A 20809-nucleotide genomic window follows, 5' to 3' on the forward strand; every position below is an offset into this window, starting at 1 on the left:
TCTTATCCATACAAAAAAATTATGTATGTCATCGTATTATATCTATTTTTCTACGATTAAGAAATTAACAATCATAAGATTAAAACCAACTTTTTAGCCTATGCCCTCGAAATCTCGGGGCTAAAAAACTGGTTTAAATTTTATAATTGAACAATTAAATATCCAGGGAAATCTGTTTATTATAAAATGCGATAAATAACTATTTTTTTATAGGTTTTTTAGAGGTCCACATAAATTAAAATTGCATATGCGTAGTAACCATCCTGGTGTGTTTCACTGCAATATATGCTCACAAATATTACAGGAACAGATATAAAGTTTTTAAATCGGTATTTAAAATTGTGGTAATGTTTTCACCAGTGGCTTTACCCCGAGAGATAATTTAAAAAAAAAATTAAGTATTTCTGGTGCTGCAATTCACTGTGAAGTAACTGCCCAAAACAACTTTTTTGTGGGGGGGGGGGATTTTCATTTTTAGGGGGGTTGGGGTGTCACACCCCCCAAGAATATATCCTATAAATACCACAGAACCAATAGGTGTATACCCTGAAGAGTAGAATCTGATCGGTTCATTGGTTACCGAGATCTTAAGGGACGAACGGACAAACGGACAGACATCATTCTACTTTGTATTATAGATAACATTTATAGTAGTAGAAACACTAACATTTTAGATAGACTAGAAAGTTTTGGTGATTCCCATGAAGATTAGGTTTTTTAAAGTTAGAATTAAAACTTTATACCTCCTTTTTATCTAGACTTTGAAGGAACTGAATGCTCATAAAAAAGAAAAACATCTAGGAAAGATTTAATCAAATCATTTGTATTATATAATAAATTATATTTGTTATCCTAATATAAAAGAAGCATGATATCTGTCTGTTAGTACCAAAAGGTCTTGCTAACCTGCTTGTATTAGTTATCTTTTCTCATAGGTCCAAGGTAGGTTTTGGGGAGTAAAATATACCAAAGGAAAATTTAGTCAGGCTTCTTTTAAAATTTAAAACTTCAAATATTCATTATTTCTATGCGGTAATTGGATGCCAAAGTAAAATGATTAGAAAATTGTTTTCTTTTTTTTCATATGATTAGTTGAGCTTCACTTTAATGCAGGGAGGAAGGGGACATTGGGCTGCTTATTACACTAGTCCCTCAAGTGTTTTAATAACGTTTTTATTTGTTGGCTTAACAATTTGTGGACTTTTATTAAATTTTGACTGGTTGATTTTTTAAGTTGACTGTCTAAGCTTTCAACCAATATTTGTTATTTTGTGTAGGTATCATCATTAGGGATGTACATCAATTAATTGGCCATTGTCTTATCCTTTTAGATTCCTGTTTTTATGTAATTTGTAATCCCTGGTGAAAGATTTAGTTATCTTATCATAATTGACAGAGTCGCATGGAAAATTTTGTGAAGAATGTGGAAAGAAGTTTTTGAACTTGAAGAAACATAATTTTGAACGTCACATGTATGTTGTCTTTTTTATTAGCAAAGCTACTTTATCGTTCACTTTGTCTGTCCGTCCATAACACTTAAGGGAAATTACATTTACTCAGTTGCTAATCAATAAAGACGACAGAATGTATTTCATGAAGATTCCCTATACCAGTTTTGTAGAAGCAAAGCACACAATGCCATGCACTTGTTTTGTTTAGGAGGTTGAAAAGATGGGTTTCCAAGGTTTGATGGGGGTAATCTAATGTTTGTATTATAAAAATTTTGAGGGGGATGAAATGAGGGGTTTTCAAAGTTTTAGGAGGGGTAAATAGTAAATACTCCTTTACCTTAACCCTTGGACGTCTGTGATGCCATATATATTAATGTAAGTGTACATCTTCTTCCCTTAAACAAAATAGATCATCCATACCATTTCATGCAATTTTAAACAGTGTTCCGTACCTGTACCAGCTCTTTATTCCTCTGGGGCACAGTGTTATGGCTGAAATAAAGCAAGCCGTTTTGTAAATGTTTAAAATTAGAAGTTTTTGTGTAACAAAAGTTGTCGCAAATATAGGTATTAAATGATTCTAAAGTGTTGGTACCCTTTTTAGGTAAGTACCTACTACCTAGGTTTTTTTTTAATTTATTGGCTTCAGTTGTCACTAAACTAATTTATTTTATTTTAAGTAAAAAGGAATGCTGCTATTGTATGAAGATGTATAGCGCAAACAAAATTTGGTCTCACATTCAGTTGGTTCATGAGCAATCTTTAGTAGTCTGGGTAAGTTAAATATTCATTTATAAAATTGCCTATTAAGGGTATAGTCCCTTTCATAACATCGCCTCTTCAGGAATGTTTCGCCGTATTTTCACAGTAGCTTTTGATAGGTTAGGTTAGTTGATTGCCTGGCAGGGTTAGGCAATTGGCCCCGCTGGGTTAGAGCCCCCCGCAAGGGCTAGAAATAGGAGTAAAGCTACTGTGAAAATACGACTAAGAGGCGTTGCCACAAAAGTGACTATACCCATATTTTAGTAGCCAGGTAAAAAAATAATATTGTGCAGAACATACACCCTTGAATGAATATTATATAATTGAAACTCATTTTTTCAGTGTTATATCTGCAACAAGCAATTCAGCCATGATAGAAATGTTGGCAGACACTTGAGAGATGTTCATAAAATAGAAATCACACACAAGGAGGTATTGGAAAAAATAAAGAATGGAGAAATTAAATCCAAGAAATATGAAGTGAAACAACAACAACCTGATGATGAAGGTTTAGAAATGATGGAATAATAAACATGTTTTATTAAGATATTTCAATTTAGTTGCTTGAATAAGATAAAAAGGGGGAGGGAGAGATGTCTTTACGCCCCCCCCCCCATCTTTATTCGTTATTTAAGGCCCTTAATAAATTGAAGGTTGATTTTTCAAATGTTACCAAAATAATAAATTTTGGTTTATTTAATTTTAATTGATAAAAAGAACAAGAGAAAATTTGTTTTGAATAATTAATTTTTGATAATTTTATTGTAAAGATAGAGAAAATTTCTATTTAATTATAATGATTAATGTTCTAATTTTAATTTGATGTAAATAACTTTCTGTATTTTATTTTAAAATGAGTTCTTAAAGGAAGCCTGCAAGAAATACCACGCTTTAACTGCTGAAAGACTGCCACAAGTAGACCCAATACCCCAAATTTTAAGCCTTCAGCTTCTATAACAAAAAAGTTCTAGGCATTTTAAAATGACATTTTATAAACAATGAAAATTTTGAAAGAATTGCAGTGCTAATGTTAGAAATTTTGAAATTAAACTACGTGGCCTAGAAACAAAATTATAAGCTTATTTTTGTCATAAATTTAGGCAACCAGTAACTAATTATATTTTTGCAATAAAAATACCCTTTTTATAGTCAAAATCATTAAAAAAAATTAAGTTTAACTTGCGTTGTACCGAGTGTACTGTAGCCAATCAGAAGGCTGAATCAGCTAAACAACCAATCACAGCTGAGCTTGTCTTAGTTTCCCCCTTTGTTTCCGTTTGATTTTCGTTTAAAAATTCAATTTAAATCGAATTTTTTTCATGGATTTTGACTATGAGATGTGGTGTTTTTATTGTAAAAATATAATCAGTTACCTGCAATCTAAGTTTCTGACAAAGATAAAGTCATAATTTTGTGTCTAGGCGACGTAATTTAATATTGTTTTTTTCTTCTATAAGCATTGTAAATCTTTCAAAATTTTCATTGTACATAAAATGCTATTTTGAAATGCCTAGAACTTTTTTGTTATTGAAGCTGAAGGCTTTAAATTTGGTGTATTGGGTCTACTTGTGGCAGTCTTTCAGCAGTTAAAGCATGTTATTTCTTGCAGGCGTCCTTTAAAGAATAAAACTAAATGTACAAATCCAAAATATTTAATTTTTAGATGTGAAGTATTGAATTTGTGAATTTGAGTACAACTGCGGATTGTGTCATAATAAAAACGTTAAAGGGTTTAATACAAAATCAATGAGAATCAATAGACTGTTATGATTGTATTTTTAGTATTTTTTTGTAATATGTATCCTTAATTGTAAAGGTTTTTGTCTCTCCTAATACAATCTGGCTTACAATTGAACTCAATGAATTCTCCATTTTTGGGGCAAACTTTACAACCCCTTCCGAAAAGGCCTGGGCTAATAAAACTGGTATTAAATTTATGATTTTTATCTTAATATTCACAGAAAATTGTCTGTATTAAGATGCTATACATAATTTCTGATTGTGAACCGGTTATAATCCAGCTGATATTTATCGATTCCCAAGCCATACTGCATGGACAAGAGTTTATATTATTTTATAATTTCTATTTAATTACTGGATTTCATGACTCAATGTTTCCAAACCGAAAATGTACGCGCTAATTAGAAATTGAACAAATTGTACTCTAATGAATATCATTAATACAAATTAAACTCTCTGAAAGCTATTACTAATTAACCAAGGGACTGAAAATTTCAGGGATCAAATAGATTGATATTCTAATTATAAAATCTACATATTTTCATTAAGTTTTATTAAGATTTGTAAATTAATTGGGGTGCTAGATCGATTCCTAGATTTTTGTTAGTGGTTAAAACTGGAAAAATAATATGTGGTTTTAACTGCGCTGGACTTTTCTTGCCAACCTTGCTATCATTAAATGAACGCAGAGTGAGGAAAGCTTAAAATTATAGAACAATTTACTTTATTTATTTGGCAAATACTTCCTTTTAATCATCGCTGTCAATTGGAACAATGCATTTTATAAACTTAGAAATCGATTTTAACTTTATAAATTATAAATTACATTATCACATGATTTTTAAGAAATTATTTATATACTCAATAATTAAGATTTTATGTTTTTCACTTGTAGATGTGCACCTAGCATATTCTAGAGGCTCTATTTTTGAAGTGATAATTGGGGGACAGAAAAATAGCCTTTAACCATCCTAAGACTTACATTTTACTAGGAACTAAGTGAAATTTTTCTAACCCTACAAGAAGAGGGTAAGCAACTTAACATGTAGGTAGGTAACTAATAATATTTTTTATTTTATTTACTAAGTAACTTAACTAATTTTATGGTAGGTAGTAGTAACTATTTTTGAAATTTTAGGATTTTAAACCTTAAAAGGCAATTAAACTATAATTGAACTTCTTTCAGATTTTGTGATAATAATATTTACAATGACCACACAAATGGGAGTGCTTCTTGAACTAGTTGAAGCTGTGGAAACTAACATGGAAACTATTTGTACTCTAGCAATAAATATTAAAGTACCCAAAGACTTAATTATGAATTTAAGCGTTGCCAAATTATCTATAGTTGAAAGTAAGATATATCTTACTAAACATATAGCTGACAGGTTTACTATGATTGATTCTACAAGCATGGAAACTAATGCTGACAAAGATTCTAAAATCAAAATACAACAAATTCCTGAGTTACTTGAGTTGCCAATTGATCCTGGAGACATAAAAAATGAAGTCTACATTCTTGATCCTAAACAAGACACTAAAGCTGGCATAAGAAATAATTTAGAACCATCATTGCTGGAACAAGCATCTTCTATTAATGATTTGTTACAATCCTCAGAAGTATTTTGTAAGTATGAATTTGATAATAATTTCCAAATTCCAAGTGTATCAGTACAAGATGATGGAGATGCTATGGAGGTTATGGAAGATGAAACTATTCTTGATGATCCAGATTACAATGGTGATGACTTGAATGATATGAAGGGTGAGACTTCTTCAGAGGATGAATTCTTAGATGCTTCTAAATATTCAGGTAAAAATAAGAATAAAGATACCTATCTTTGGGTGTATTTTCTTCTTAAGATAGGTAGGTTTTTTCCTTTGCAAAAAAAAAAATATTTTATCATCCACCCCCTAGTTTAAATCAAATTTTCTAAGGTATTGTATTGTGTATAAATGAGTGGGCATGTAACATTTTACTCATTTTACAAATATTTCCCTATATCTTAGTGTTTTTGGACAGATTTAAAAGATTATAGTGTCAGCTGATGTTGTCACTACACTTTATTTTTTCCCCCGCCTGCATATTTTTCATTCTACCCGCTCCTCCATTAGCAGGTTATCCCATGCAGAATATACACCCCTGAGGTATCCTTATCCGTTTTTTTCACTTTCATATGTAACGAAATTTTCATTAAACGTTTGTAAACTTCATAAGTCATTTTCACCTGAAGAGATGTGAAACAACTTAAGTTTAAAGTAAAATAATCCTTGTAATGCTTATATCCAAAAATCTATGAATTTTAAAGGCTACTAGCTTTCAAATGGCTGAACTTACATATCATGTCCGCCCACCGTTATACTGTCTTGTGCGAGCACAATCTATACATTCCTCCGTTTGGCCGTTAGAAGCCTTTAAAGTTTTTTGGATACCATCGTTTTACATTTTACCATGAACTAATCTTGACTCAAAGTTGTCAATCATTCTGTAATTTAGGAATCAATATCGTAAGTTAATAATTAATTTTGGATATTTTCTTAAGTTGTCAATACAACAAACAATTAAAAAGATAAGTATATTATAGGTACCTAACTAACTATCATTTTTTTAGATTCGAAAAAGAAGGAGAGTAAAAAAGAACAAAAAGAGAGTAAGTTGAATTTTTATTTGAAATTACATTATAATAACAATGGATGTATTATCACTTGGATCTTACACCAGATTTTCATTTTCTCTAATGTATTGCAACACGCAGCGGGCTTAAACAATACTTACTCCCTTCTACCCCATTTTACTACATCCCCGAAATGAACTGACCAATAAATAAGTTTTATGTTAGAAAGCTAAGTTAACGATACTTATTCCCGTGACATACCTACTATCCACGTTTTTTTACATCCATTATTATTATAATAACATAAACACAATCCGAAAACATTTTTCACAGAATTAAGTTTAAGAGTTGCCTAAAACATTGTATTTTTCTCTAGAATAGTTATTTATCGCAACGTGTTATAAACAACTTTCCGTGGATACATAAATGTACAAATATAAGATTAAAACCAGTTTTTTAAGCCCTGAGATGCCGAAGGAACGGGCTATAGCATCTGGTTTATTCTTATGATTGTACATTTCTATATTCTTAGAAAATTGGATATAATACAATGCTATACATCATTTTTCAGTGCGGGTGAGAACTGGTTGTAATTCACCGGATATTAATTGGTTTTGAAGCCATACTGGAAAATATGTATTCTTTCTTTTATGGGAAAAAAATCTCTAGGAGGACTTTCTTATGGTGTAGTGGTGTCAAAAAAAAAAAATGTTTTATTAAAATAGTTAGGGAATGGGTTTTGGTGGTGTTGCTAATTATTTTGTAGAAACTATAAGCCTAACCTAACTAGTTAAGTTCCCTTCCCCCTCCCCCTGTTCCTTAAGTGTATGTATTCTGATTAATATTTTTCTTTTCCAATTTTTTTTTTATTAAAAAGTACAAAATCCCCTCTCCCATAATTTTAAATAAATTAATATTAACGGGGGAAGGGGGTTAGTCTTTGTGTGTTTGTATTTTACGTTTGGCTAGCTATCTTGGGTTCAGAATAGACCAATATGATGAGGGCTTCTTGCAGGGCAAGACATAAGAAAAAAATTATCGCCTCTCCTTATTTTAAATATTATGGAGGGTAGGGTTTTTGTGTTTGCTAACCACCTTTAAAGAAATCTCTTTTTTGTTTACAGGAATAAAACTTTGTGAAGTCTGTAATAGCCCTGCCTGCAGCTGGAATTTAAATGGAGTAGTTTCATGCCGCGGATGTCAAGATTTTTTTAGAAAATGGCACAAAAAGTAAGTAACAGGTTTAAACCCATAGGTATAATATTACATAACTGTATCAGAGCATAAAACATCCTCTCATCATCAGGTTGGTTATGGGTTCAATTTGCAGCCCAATACACAAGAAGTGGTGTTAAATGCCAGCTAATACCAACAATGAAATTTATTGGGAAAAAAATCATGCAACATATATGTAAATTTCAGCTGTTGTTGGGGAAGGGGGGGGGGACACCTAGTTAAATTGATGACCTTTTTATTTGCCCCCCAAATATTATTTTAGAATTATTTCATTTGTTGGTTATACCTTATTCCTGGGTAAAAGTTATCTTGTGAATTTGAAACGATAAATTCAACATAAAAATGACAGTACCCCGTCAGGGGTTAGTTGAAAGGATAATTTGAAAAACAAATAACATGGTCTTAAATTAGATATTACAAATTGTTTGATTCGCGAAAACAAATAAAAAGGTTTCACTCAATTTTCTTTAAAACTAAGTGAGAAGCAAACAAAATTAAATTGCTTTTTTATACCTATTCTGATGTGGAAATGTATTGTATAAAGAACAAGGAGCTATGCTACTTATGATAATACACCAATAATAACTTTTCCAGCATGGCTTTGAAACTGTTTATTATCCACTGGATTACAAAAAAAATATATATAGCATCATATTACAGACAATTTTCCAGAAATATTTAGATAAATAGTGTAAGGAAGGGCCATCTCGGGTGTTTTTTCGTTTTTTTTTAAAATTTGAAACTAAAAGCTGTTCATACCCATAAAAGCTTATCTCAAAAAAATTTGTACGGCTCATCAAGTGGTTCCTAAGAAATCCCCCCCCCTCTTGCATCAAAAAGGCTTCAGTTACGTCCCCCTTTATATAAAACTAGCAGCTTCGCCCCTAGCCTCTAGGGGCTTTGCCCCAAGAGGTTTGTTGAAAGTAATTTTTCGTGTTTTAGATTATATAGAAAATTTAAAAAAAAAAAATTGGGGGGGGGGGTTTTATTCGACCCCACTATTTTAATTTTAGTTTAAAATATAAAAAAAATTTGTGGGGGGGGGGAGGGGTATTTTTAATTTTTTAAGGGGGTTAGGGGTTTACCACAACCCAAGAAAATAGTTATAAACCTTCCCGGGACCTATTAGAAGCTATCCTGTAAAGGATAACCCGATCGGTTCAGCGGTTAGCGAGATCTTTCGCTACAAACAAACACACAGACAGACAGACATCGTTCTTCTATGTACATATTAAGATTGAAAAAGTTACTACAAAAGGTCAAAACTGGATATGGCCTCACAAAATGTTAAATTCTGAGAAAACTAAACAAGCTTTTTTATGATTTAAAAATTCATCTCACAAAAATTTGCTTTCATACTTTTTTTGTAGGCAATTAAATAATGAATTTTATGTTTTTTTCTCAGTCGATTAGAACATAGGGAAAAACGAAATAACCGAAATAAACCGACTTAGCCTCGCCCCTAAGATTGGGCCTTACACTATCATAAAATTAATTCCATGTTTGTCCGACCGGGTCGTCGTTCCCTTGGGGCTTACAAAATTGGTTATAATCTTTTAATTTTTAATTATAATACCCAACCATGGAAAGCTGTCTATAATAAAATGCGGCAAATAACTATTTAGGGCTAAACCAACCTGCATTTCCAATACTGATGAGTGTGAGATAACCGAGGAAACCAGAAATAGATGTAAAAGTTGTCGTTACAACAAATGTATAGAAGTCGGGATGGATCCTGAGAAGCCACCAAAAGACACTAATAAAGGTATATTTGTAAAATGGGACTACCCAGATATCTAAAGGGTAAGACAATGGCCAATAAATAGATGTACATCCCCAATGATGATTCTTCTGTAGATTAAAATTAGTGGTTGAAACAATTAAACACAATGAGTAAGAAAACATTATTATAAAACTTTGGGAACTAGTGTCATAAACAGCCCATTGTCCCTTCTCTCTCTCTGAAAATCACATAAAAAGGCTTGTTATGTTGTAATTTTAGAGACCATGATGAAAAGCTAAATACAACTTTATTATGTAGACCCAATACTCCAAATTTAAAGTCTTCAGCTTCAATAACCAAAAAGTTCTAGACATTTCAAAATAGCATTTTATGTACAATGAAAATTTTGAAAGATTTCAAATGCTCATAAAAAGAAAAAACAATATAAAATTAAATTACGTCGCCTAGACACAAAATTATAACTTTATCTTTGTCAGAAACTTAGATTTCCGGTAACTGATTACATTTCAAAACATAACAGAACATGTTGCTAGTCATTCAAAAAAGAAATATCCTATAAAATCTAAAATTAAATGCTCTGATAGTTATATTATTTATTCAATTCAATGTAAAAAATGTGATATGCAATATGTAGGCCAAACTACGACACCTGTGTGTAGACGCTTTAACAGCCACTCATGGGATATCATAAATAAAAAGAATGAGAAACCTGTACCAAAGCATTTTAACAGTAGAAACCACTCTCATTCAGATATGATTTTTACACCTTTTGAAAAATTAAATAAAAAAGATAAAACTTTATTAGATGTTCGTGAAAAATATTGGATTTTAGAAAAAAATACTGTAATCTTTGGATTAAACAGAAATTATTAATTGCCAGTTGCAACCTTAAATTTTTTTCTTGTACCTCCTTTTTTTGTCTTTATTATATATAACATTTTTGTAATAGTTATTTAACCCTTTAAACAGATGATTTTCAACAACCACCCAAATTTTGACCATTTTGACCGCCTGTATTGTTATCAAACTAATTTTCCCCCAAAAAACTCATTCTATTCTTGACAATGCACGAAGATACTGCTAAATTTTATGTGAAAAAATGTATATAAATAACCATGTAAGTTGTTTTATTTTATAGAATTTTTTTATTACATATTTTAAATTTACATAGTCCTGTTGTTACTACGCTTTTTGTTGATATAATTGTCCTTGTTTCTTTAAATTTTGACCATTTTGCTAAAATGATTTGTTATGTTATTGTGTATATAACCATTTCTTATACTTTTTTGTGAAAAAAATTTAATATTTTTTTAGACCCTGATGATGTTTATGCCAATAAACGAAAAATTTCGGTGCCTGATGTGTTGATTTTTTTCCTTGTTGGGGAATAGAATAGTTTGTGCGCGTCCTTTTTATGAATATACTGATTACATTTTTACAATATAAACATTACATTTCATAGTCAAAATCTATGAGAAAAATTCGATTTAAATTGCATTTGTAAATGAAAATCATAGCGTAAACAAAGGGGGAAATTAATACAAGCTTAGCTGTGATTGGTTGCTTTTCTGATTCAGCCTTCTGATTGGTTACAGTACACTCGGTACAATGCAAGTTAAACTTAATTTATTTTAATGATTTTGACTATAAACATGGGTAGGTATTTTATTGTAAAAATATAATTAGTTACTGGCAACCTAAATTTATGACAAAAATAAACTTATAATTTTGTTTCTAAGCCACTTAGTTTAATTTTAAAATTTCTAACATTAGCATTGAAATTCTTGCAAAATTTTCATTGTACATAAATGTCATTTTAAAATGGCTAGAACTTTTTTGTTATAGAAGCTGATGGCTTTAAATTTGGGGTATTGGGTCTACTTGTGGCAGTCATAGCAGTTAAAGCATGGTATTTCTTGCAGGCTTCCTTTAAGTGAATTGTCATACCAAAATTTTCAAAATATGAAAAAAAATATTAAAAGTATAATACCTACTGAATTTTTATAAAACTTATGACAGCCTTATAAAAGTTTTCATGTATGTATATAGTAAGTTAGTGAATTTTTTTTTCAAATTTACTTCATATCATCATTATTATCTTTATAATAAAAGCCATATTTCTTATAGATTCGGAGAAGAAAATTGAGGAAAATCCAAGTAAGTTGATTTTGGATCTACTGCAGTTCATGGTAAAATATTGCTGGTAACGAATGCTTCCTGTTTCCTGGCAATGTTAGAAGATTCCTGGATCTAGCATAACAAGAAATAATGCTGGAGCTACCAATGTTTAACTTTCCTGGTTGCCAGCAATTTATGCATAATCCTGGTCACTGCCATTTTTGAAATATTCCTGTTAAAAAGCAATATTTCCCTTTTTAATTCACATTTCCCTTTCATTACACTTACCCCACAATTAGAGGTTGAATGATAAGATTCACAAAACTCAAAAGTGGCTATTTTGGCATGTTTGTCTGATGTGGTGGGGGGGGGGGGGGGGGGGGGTAGTGGTGTTTCTCTGTAGTAATTGAGGGAGTTAGGAAAAGTTATAAATATTGCTCCGCTCTGCAGCAATTCACAGTAAATTAAAAACCTTAAACTGATCAAATGTAAATTATGAATTAGAGAAAGGGGGGGGGGGGGGGGAACTGAGACAAATATCATAAAAATTCCTTGTTTCTGATTTTTATCAACAGTTATTAATACAACGTTTATGAAGGTGTAAAAAGTAACAATATAAAATTAGTCAGGAAAAACTTTAAGGTTAATAGGTCCTGGGAAGGTTTTTTACTATTTGGTTTATTTGAGGGTATCATCCACAATCCTCCTAAGATGAACCGCCACTAGAAAAAAAAATTTTTAATTTTTGGTTCATCGGTTAGCAAGATCCCTCTGTGTACAAAGACAGTCAAACACACACAAAAATGTGATACTTATAAATAAGTATGAAACTCATTATGTAATTGTAACTTATTTTTCCTAAATATTTTACTTTAAATTAAAATCCTTTGCTACTTTAAATTGTAGATTGTAACAGTTGCGCATCATGAGGCTCCGTTTTTAAATTAATAGAACCTTGTGAAGCTTCTCTAAAATGAAGAACTCAATCGAATCAGTGGTTAGTGAGATCTTAATTGAGAAACAAACAAATATTGTCAACCTTGCTTGCTTGAGTTTACAAAGCATCAAAAGGAAGGAAGATAATTAGAATTTAAAACACCCGCCAAAAGTATCAGAGATTCAGAACATAAATTTTAAATTTGAAAATGGGTAACCAATTAGCTTTTTTGTCAAGAGGTTACTTTATCTTAACTCGAATACCCACCAATCAAAACCCCGCATTTTATAAGACGAAATAAAGATGCCATTCATATTTTGGCGCAAAAGTGTTAAACTTTCCCCTAAAGTTTATACAGCCTTAAATGAGGAGGGGATGGCGTTAATTGAATTTAAAAACTCCCGCTCTACAGCTGTCTGTACAGTATTGAGTGGGATAAGTTGTAAGGTATAGTTACGAAATTTTGGCGCCAATTTAATCATATGCGTGTAAAGGTTTATTGATTTACATTTAGAAGTCTAAAAAAGAGAGGGAATAGAATAATTTGAAATAAAAATCTCCCGCCATAATCTAATTACTTGCATGGTTTCATGGTCTGTACGTCACAGTTACACTACTCTTTTTGTTGATTTATGCTAGAATTGTTGGCGTTATTCTCTTAGAATTTTTTTTCAATTTTGATCCTCCCCCCTCCCCCCCCCAAAAAAAATAAACAATGAAACCTGGCCACGGCACTTTTTTTTTTAATTAGGTTAGTTTTGGCATTCTATAGGCATTCAAGTTCGTGGGTTTTACTGTTTGATTTCAGAGCCTCACTTAGAAATGAATTGATTTATTAATACGATTAAAATTACGAATTTATCTCCCCCACTTTTCACTATATTATAAAAATAAAAAGGAGCTCCCAAATTTTGGCGCGAAAGTGGATATTAAGATAGAAACAGTTAAATATATAGGTAAAGATCCAACTCTCTTATATCCTTTCCCCACCTCTATTAATAAAATAATTGAAGCAACTGTCCCTTATTAATCATTGCTGTTTACCCCCTAAGAAAATGTGATAAGGGGTATGGGGTAAAAACTCCTGTAAGCCAGTAATCTTCTCTCATTGCTGGTAACCTGGAAAATTTGCAGATTGCCAGCTAACAGGAACCTAGGATTTAGGGGAATATGCGTGCTGCTGGATCCAGGAATCTTGTAATATTGCCAGGAACCAGGAAGCATTCGTTACCAGCAATATTTTACCATGAACTGCAGTAGATCCTTGATTTTTTCTATAAAACTTATGTCATCTTTCAGTGGAATTTTTTTATGGATAAAGGGGTTGCTATTTAGCCAATTACTTCCATTTGAAATTACTGAAAACTAAATATTTTGTTAAAGCGTAGTTGGCATAGTATAGACCAATAGGATGAGGGTTACTTGCACTTTCAAAGAAATCTCTTTTTTGTTTATAGGTTTAAGAAAATGTCAAGTCTGTAACAGAACTGCCCCTGCCATCCGATATCTTTATTATGGAGTGGTTACATGCCGCGGATGTCAACATTTTTTTTTAAAATGGCACAAAAGGTAAGTAACAGGTTTAAACCCATATAAAATAACTATCAGATCAGAGCATAAAACATAGCACATCCTCTCATCTTCAGGTTGGTTATGGGTTCACAATGAAATTAATTCGGAAAAAATCACGCAACATACACAGCTAGCTTAAGCAAGGTACAAATTTACCTGAGCATACCAAAGAAACTAACTAGCAGGGGTGTTCTAGGAAGGTATTGTGAGTTTATAATCACTCTTACTTAAATCGTAGCTGTACCTTCCCTACTATGATTTTTTTCAAAATACATTTTCTTGGCTGCTGGGTTTCAATTTTTCTTTCTACTAAAGTATGGAATGAATTGTTTGTTTCAGCAAGCTAGTTTACAAAGTTTAAAGAGCAAATCTAACTGTTAACTGGATATTTCAATCATATAATACAATCCATCAATGAAAAATAACTCTTTAGGGGTAAACCAACCTGCATTTCCAAAACTGATGAGTGTGTGATAAACGAGAGAACCTATAAAAAATGTAGAAGTTGTCGTTACAACAAATGTATAGAAGTTGGAATAGATCCTTCGAAGCCTTCCATCAACACTAATAAAGGTATCTTTTTAAAAGAACCCTGCAAGAAATAAACCAATCTAACTGCTGAAAGACTGTCACAAGTAAACCCAATACCCCAAATTTGAAGCCTACTGCTTTAATAACAAAACAGCTGTAGGCATTTTAAAATGACATATTGTGTACATGAAAATTTTGAAATATTTCCATTGGTCATGATAGATATTTAGAAATTAAACTACGTAGCCTAGAAACAAATTATAAGCCTATTTGCGGCATAAATTTAGGTTGCCAGTAAATTATTATATTTTTACAATGAAAATACCCATTTTTATAGTCAAAATCACTAAAAAATTAACTTTAACTTAGATTGTACTGAGAGTACAGTAGTATTTCCAGAAGGCTGAATCAGCTCAACAACCAATCACAGCTGAGCTTATGTTAATTTATTATTTTCCCGCTATGATTTTCTGCTCAAAAATGCAAAGTTAAACTGAATTTTTTTTGGATATTTTTACTTTGAAAAGTGGCATTTTTATTGTAAAAATTTAACCAGTTACTGACGAAGATAAGCTTATAATTTTGTGTCTAGTCAATGAAATTTGATATTGAAATTTTTATCATTAGCAATGGCATATAGGTACCCAAGATGTCATTTTGAAATGCCTAGAACTTTTTTGTCATTGGAGCTGGGGGTTTCAGATTTGGGGCATTAGGTCCACACAGTCTTTCAGCAGCTAAAGGGATGTTTTTATAAAATATTATAAAAATAAGGGGGAGGGGGTAGTTTATTTTTTATATGTTTGAATTTTTCCTTGAGGTATCTTTGTTTTTATTGAGCACAGGTTTGTTTGATTTGTTTGATTAGCCATAGTTTCTTAGAGTTTGGACCTAAGACTCCTGGAGTATGGTAAGACACTTATAGTAAAACCACCTGTCTTATGAGAGCTCCTCGTTATTACCTCACCCTCTCCGATTTTCAGTATGGCAGGTGTCCCAGATTAAGCCATCGAAATGAATGACACTCTCTCCTGAGAGAAGACTGGGATTAAGGGATGTGTTGGTATTCTACTCTTGCTTATTAAACATCCGAACAATCTCCCATCTACCGCAACTAGGGGGAGGTTGTGTGAATTGATAGGAGTATTTGAGACAACATGTTTTGATAGCAACACATTGGGTTTGAACTCGAATTCTCATTACCGTAACTCAGTGCTTTACCGTAGAGCTACAGTATCCCCACAGATTAGACCTGTTAGTTGAGTACATCCTGCAGGGTTAAATACCAATTCACCTTATTTTTTCGGGAGGGGTTAATCCGGTAATTCATAAAATGACCTTTATCTCCATGTTCCTTTCGAATGACAGAAAAAAACATAAAAGCAAATTTGTTGGTTATTAAATTGCCTACAGAATGTGAGATAAATTTTAAGGGTACTTATTGGGTCTCTATTTTAAAATAAGATGGTGGGGGGGGGGGGGGGCTGTGATTGCTAGGCACTTTGTTAGAAAACACTATTTTTGTTTGTTTGTAGAAAATAGCATGTCATCATCTGATGCATGTCAAATCTGTGGCAGCCCTGCAATCTTGAAATGTCGTAATTATGGAGCAAAGGGTTGCGCTTCCTGTGTTTCTTTTTTTAGAAGATGTTCTGGAGAAAGGTTAGTTTTCTAGTCAAAGTTGTGTAGGACATAGATTTTAGACTGTTTAGATTAAAAATAATGTTCTTTTTCATTAATGTTGCATTATGCATTTATCCTTTTTCTCAAAAAGGTTCCAAAAAGCCTTTGAAAAAAAAGAACTTTTCTTTTACTAATTTTTTTAATGGATAATTGGTTGAATGATGTACGTCACTTAAGCTTCTCCAATCAGAGCGCAGATAGTTTTCAATCCACCAATCACAGATCTCAAAATTATCTAACTTAATTTGTATTTGCGCCTTTAAATAAAAAATTATATAAAAAACTAATTTTATAAAAAATCCTTAAAATTTTATGCAGATTTCAAATCTATTATATTGATTAAAAATCTTTCCAACTTTTATAGTCTAATAAATATGTTACATTATTTAATACTCCAAAAATATAAAGGGCTGGCAATCTAACCTGCATTAACAATACCGATGACTGTGAGATAACCGAGGAAAGCAAAAATGTTTGTAAAAGATGCCGCTGGAACAAATGTATACAAGTCGGAATGAAACCTGAGAAGGTTAAAGACAATAATGGAGGTAATTATGTATAAAGGGATAGGTTTTTTTTCTCAGCTACTAGTCAAGAATAAGATAGACTTCTGGAATTTTTTGTGAAGATTATCAGTTAAACCAATAAGCTTTCATTATATAATTTACATGGCCTGTCAGTCTGACTGTAATGCTCTGGCGGTCATTTGATTTACTCAGCTGATATTATAGATAGAAGCAGACTGGCCAGAGTGTACGTTTTGTACGTTTTGTACGTTACGCATCGAATCTGTGTACGTTCTGGACGTTATTTTGATATGTGTACGTAACGTATTTTGAAATTTGTATTTTTGTACGTTTTACGTTTTTTTTTTAATAATAAGAATCAAATATTAGCAGAAAAGTAATTTGTATGTTTTGTACGGAAATTTTAACAAAAACTATAGGTGTATTATAAAAAATAAATTCAATAATATCTTAAATTTTCATAGAACAAAAATATGTAGGTAAAATATGTGATAAATGTATGTTTTTAGAACTTATAGTTTAAATTTATGGATTTGAAATATGTGTTTTATAGATATAGTTTAAAGAATTGAACAGAAAGTGATATGCAGTTGACTAATTTCAAGTCTAAATGCACTTTGTGCAATTAACCTGTAATAGATTTTACAATAATTTTTTTCAAATTCTTTATATATCTACTTAGGTAAATTCTCCGAGATATCATATGGTGTTCAGTTTAGGATTAAGAAGTCTTATTTTTTGGTATCTTCAGTTTTTAAAGAATAAGAATCAAATATAAGTATAAAAGTATTTGTATAAAAAGTATTACGAAAATAGTATATTATCTATAATACAAAGTAGAATGATGTCTGTCTGTCTGTTTGTCCGTCTGTCTTTTAGAAGCTTAAGATCTCAGTAACCACTGAACCTATTAGTAGGGATGGGAATCCGTCGAATTTTTGGGCCGGATTCGGATTCCGGATTCGGAAGGAATCCGTCAAAAAAAGTGACGGATTCTTGCGGATTCCGGATTCTTATTTTTGGCGGATTCCGGATTCGGATTCCGGATTCTAGCAGTATTTTAAAAGGCCGTCCGTCACAGAGGGATAGCTTTTTTCATTAATTTAACACTATGTTACTTGGTTGAAGCCTTGATTTGTTTAAAGTGTTTAAGTGTTAAACATTTACATCACATTAGTAATTATTAAAATTTGTTATGTACAAAAAAATTTAAGAGGGAGTTGTAAGAAAAAACTCAAGACGGTAATTTTAGCCTACCAATTTAGAATCCGGAATCCGCTATAAAAAACGGATTCCGGATCCGGATTCGGATTCCAAAATAGGCCGAAAATTGGGCGGATTCCGGATTCCGGATTCGGATTCCGGATCCGGATTCCCATCACTACCTATTAGGTTCTACTCTTCAGGGAATATTTTTAAGCTATTTTCTTGGGGGGTGGGACACTTAAAGCTTTTTACTTACTACTAGGATTAGCGGCTTCGCCCCTATCCTCTAGAGGATTTGTTCCCTCCTTCATAGGATCGTTTGTTCATAATTAGTAAAAAAAACGAAAAAAAGATATTGTGATGATTTTTTTTCATTTAGGCCCCACCCAGCTTATTTGCATTAGTTTACAAAAATAATTTAAGAGGTGGTTGTTTTCTTGGGGGGTTGGGTTTTTCACACTCCAAGAAAATAGCCTAAAGCCACCACAGGACCAGTAGATATATTCCCTGAAGAGTAGAACCGAATCTGTTCAGCTATTACCAAGATCTTAAGCTTCAGACAGACAGACATAGTTTTACTTTGTATTAAAGACTAGTATTTTCTGAGATCTTTAGCATTAGACAAAATAACCCTATATCCTATTACTAGCGGCTGCGCCCCTAGCATCTAGGGGCTATATATATAGGAATATGAAATGTCAGAAAAATAGCCTAAAACCATACCCAGACTTATTTCTAAAAACGAATAGCCTAAAACCATCTCAGGGTATGTAAGAAGCTTTACTGTAAAGGAGAACCATATCGGTTCAGCGGTTAGCTAGATCTTTCGTTACAGACAAAAAAGCATAAAACACTTAATATATTAGGATATGTATAATCCTCTAAATCCTTTTTTTTTTTCTGTACCGAAGAATTTTGTTAACTGCTGAACCGACATGATCTGGGAGAGGTTGTAGGCTATTTTCTCTGTCCTTCCATATCCCTTCGAGAACCTGTATTCAAAATGGTAGAAAAATAGCCTAAAACCATCTCGGTAACTGAGTGAAGTTTCCCTGAAATTGAAATCAATCGGTTCAGAAGTAATGAAAATCTTAAGCATCAAACAAAAAACTTACTACTTTATATAATAGGATATACTTAGTACGTAATAACAGGATGTATGTCTGTCTAATTGTTTGTTTGTACCGAAGGCTCTCTCTCAACCGATATGGTTTTCCTTTACAGGGTAGCATCTTATAGGTTCTGGGAGAGGGTACAACCACCCTCCCAAGAGAAATCACTCTTAGAAAAAAATAACCACCCTTCCCCTATTTTTTCTTTCTTTTTAAAATTGAAAACAGAAATGGGGGTGGTCTAATCCACCCCCCCCCCCCTTCTCACTAGAAAAATTATTAGCGAAGCTACTCTATAAATACTTTCTCAGTCCGTTATGCCATCGGAGAAACGTGATTTTCTTGGCTCTTGTTTTTTGATTAAATAAGTTCACATCCTACATATTTTCATTGAGATTTACCTTTTGGTTGGGGTACCAGATCTATTCCTAGATTTTCAAGTTTTTGTGATTTTCTCGACTCCTATTCAAGATAGACGGCTAAAATTTTCAGGAAATAGATAAATTCACATTCTACATATTTTCAAAAAGTTTCTTTAAGGTTTGTCTATTTGTTGCAGTGCTAGATCGATTCCTAGATGTATAGGTTTTTATGATTTTCTCTACTCATTTTCTTGATGGATGGTTGTAATTTTCAGGGATTGTATAAGTTTTTATTCTCAATACTTCCACTTTGTTTCATTGAGATTTGATTATTGGTTGGGGGGCTGAATTTATTCCTAGATTTTCACGTTATTATATATTTTTAAAAAGGTTTTGTGATTTATTTGAATAAGTTAAATGTTTTTTTTTATGACACTACTCTATGCCTAGTTTATTTATTTTCCCAGATTTCCATCCATAACTTTTGAGCTTAGCTACTTAAGGATGTTGTCATCCTCGTGTTTTACTTTTTATTTTGAAATAAAAAATATAAAATTGGGTGTTTGAATTCAACTCCCCCTTAATCAAGTTTCTCTAGAGGCCTCTAAGGGCGTAGTCGCTGGTCCTTATAATAGGATATACTTTGTACATAACTAGCGGCTTCGCCCCTAGCCTTGCCCCAAGAGGTGATCAAAAAAAGTATAAGGTGAAATTCTTAAAAAAAAAAAAATAAGGACCAAGGAAATCTTTTACAAAGGAAATCTTCCACAAAGGAAATCTTCTACAAAAGAAATCTTCTACAAAGGACTAAGGATATCTCCTACAAAAAAAGGACCAAGGATATCTCCTAAAAAAATAATGGGGGGTTGATTTTTTGTTTTTTGGGGGGATGGCCCAAAAAAATAGCTTAAAACCACCACAGGACCAATAGGTATATACCCTGAAGAGTAGAATCCAATCGGTTCAGTGGTTACCGAGATCTTAAGGGACAGACGGACAGACATCGTTCTACTTTGTATTATAGATAACAGGATGTCTGTTTATTTGTACCAAAGGATCTCGCTAACCGCTGAACCGATATGGTTCTCCTTAACAGGATAGCTTCTCATAGGTTCTTGAAAGTTTCATAACTATTTTAGGGAAGAGTATCACCATCCACCCTTTCAAGAGAAATCGACTTTAGAAAAAAATTACCTCCTCCCCCCCAAAAAAG

The 20809-nt window shown here is 32.1% G+C and overlaps 1 protein-coding gene and 1 long non-coding RNA gene across 6 annotated transcripts in view; both read left to right on the forward strand.

Annotated features, from left to right (window-relative positions):
• The window catches only part of LOC145326806 (uncharacterized), a 54121-nt gene that overhangs the window by 16780 nt on the left and 16532 nt on the right, over positions 1 to 20809 (forward strand). Inside the window, exons 1-9 of one of the 5 annotated variants that reach the window (XM_080170226.1) lie at positions 3793 to 5766; positions 6566 to 6604; positions 7693 to 7798; positions 9430 to 9569; positions 11676 to 11705; positions 14061 to 14172; positions 14609 to 14748; positions 16242 to 16368; positions 16798 to 16937. In XM_080170226.1, the coding sequence (XP_080026352.1) occupies positions 5163 to 5766; positions 6566 to 6604; positions 7693 to 7798; positions 9430 to 9569; positions 11676 to 11705; positions 14061 to 14172; positions 14609 to 14748; positions 16242 to 16368; positions 16798 to 16937 (1438 nt within the window). In that variant the 5' untranslated portion in view covers positions 3793 to 5162. Of the gene's footprint in view, positions 1 to 213; positions 303 to 756; positions 800 to 1394; positions 1473 to 2131; positions 2226 to 2555; positions 5767 to 6565; positions 6605 to 7692; positions 7799 to 9429; positions 9570 to 11675; positions 11706 to 14060; positions 14173 to 14608; positions 14749 to 16241; positions 16369 to 16797; positions 16938 to 20809 lie in introns of those variants that run through there. The other 4 variants (XM_080170228.1, XM_080170227.1, XM_080170224.1 and 1 more) reach the window with 4 other exon arrangements.
• On the forward strand, positions 9577 to 10903 carry LOC145326809 (uncharacterized). The gene is made up of 2 exons (XR_013881980.1): positions 9577 to 10665; positions 10863 to 10903. It is a non-coding gene; the product is annotated as an uncharacterized LOC145326809 (long non-coding RNA).

The sequence above is a fragment of the Acartia tonsa genome, chromosome 8 (genome assembly GCF_053477335.1).
Source record: "Acartia tonsa isolate MP-2025a chromosome 8, ASM5347733v1, whole genome shotgun sequence".
Classification (NCBI taxonomy): Eukaryota; Metazoa; Arthropoda; class Copepoda; order Calanoida; family Acartiidae; genus Acartia; species Acartia tonsa.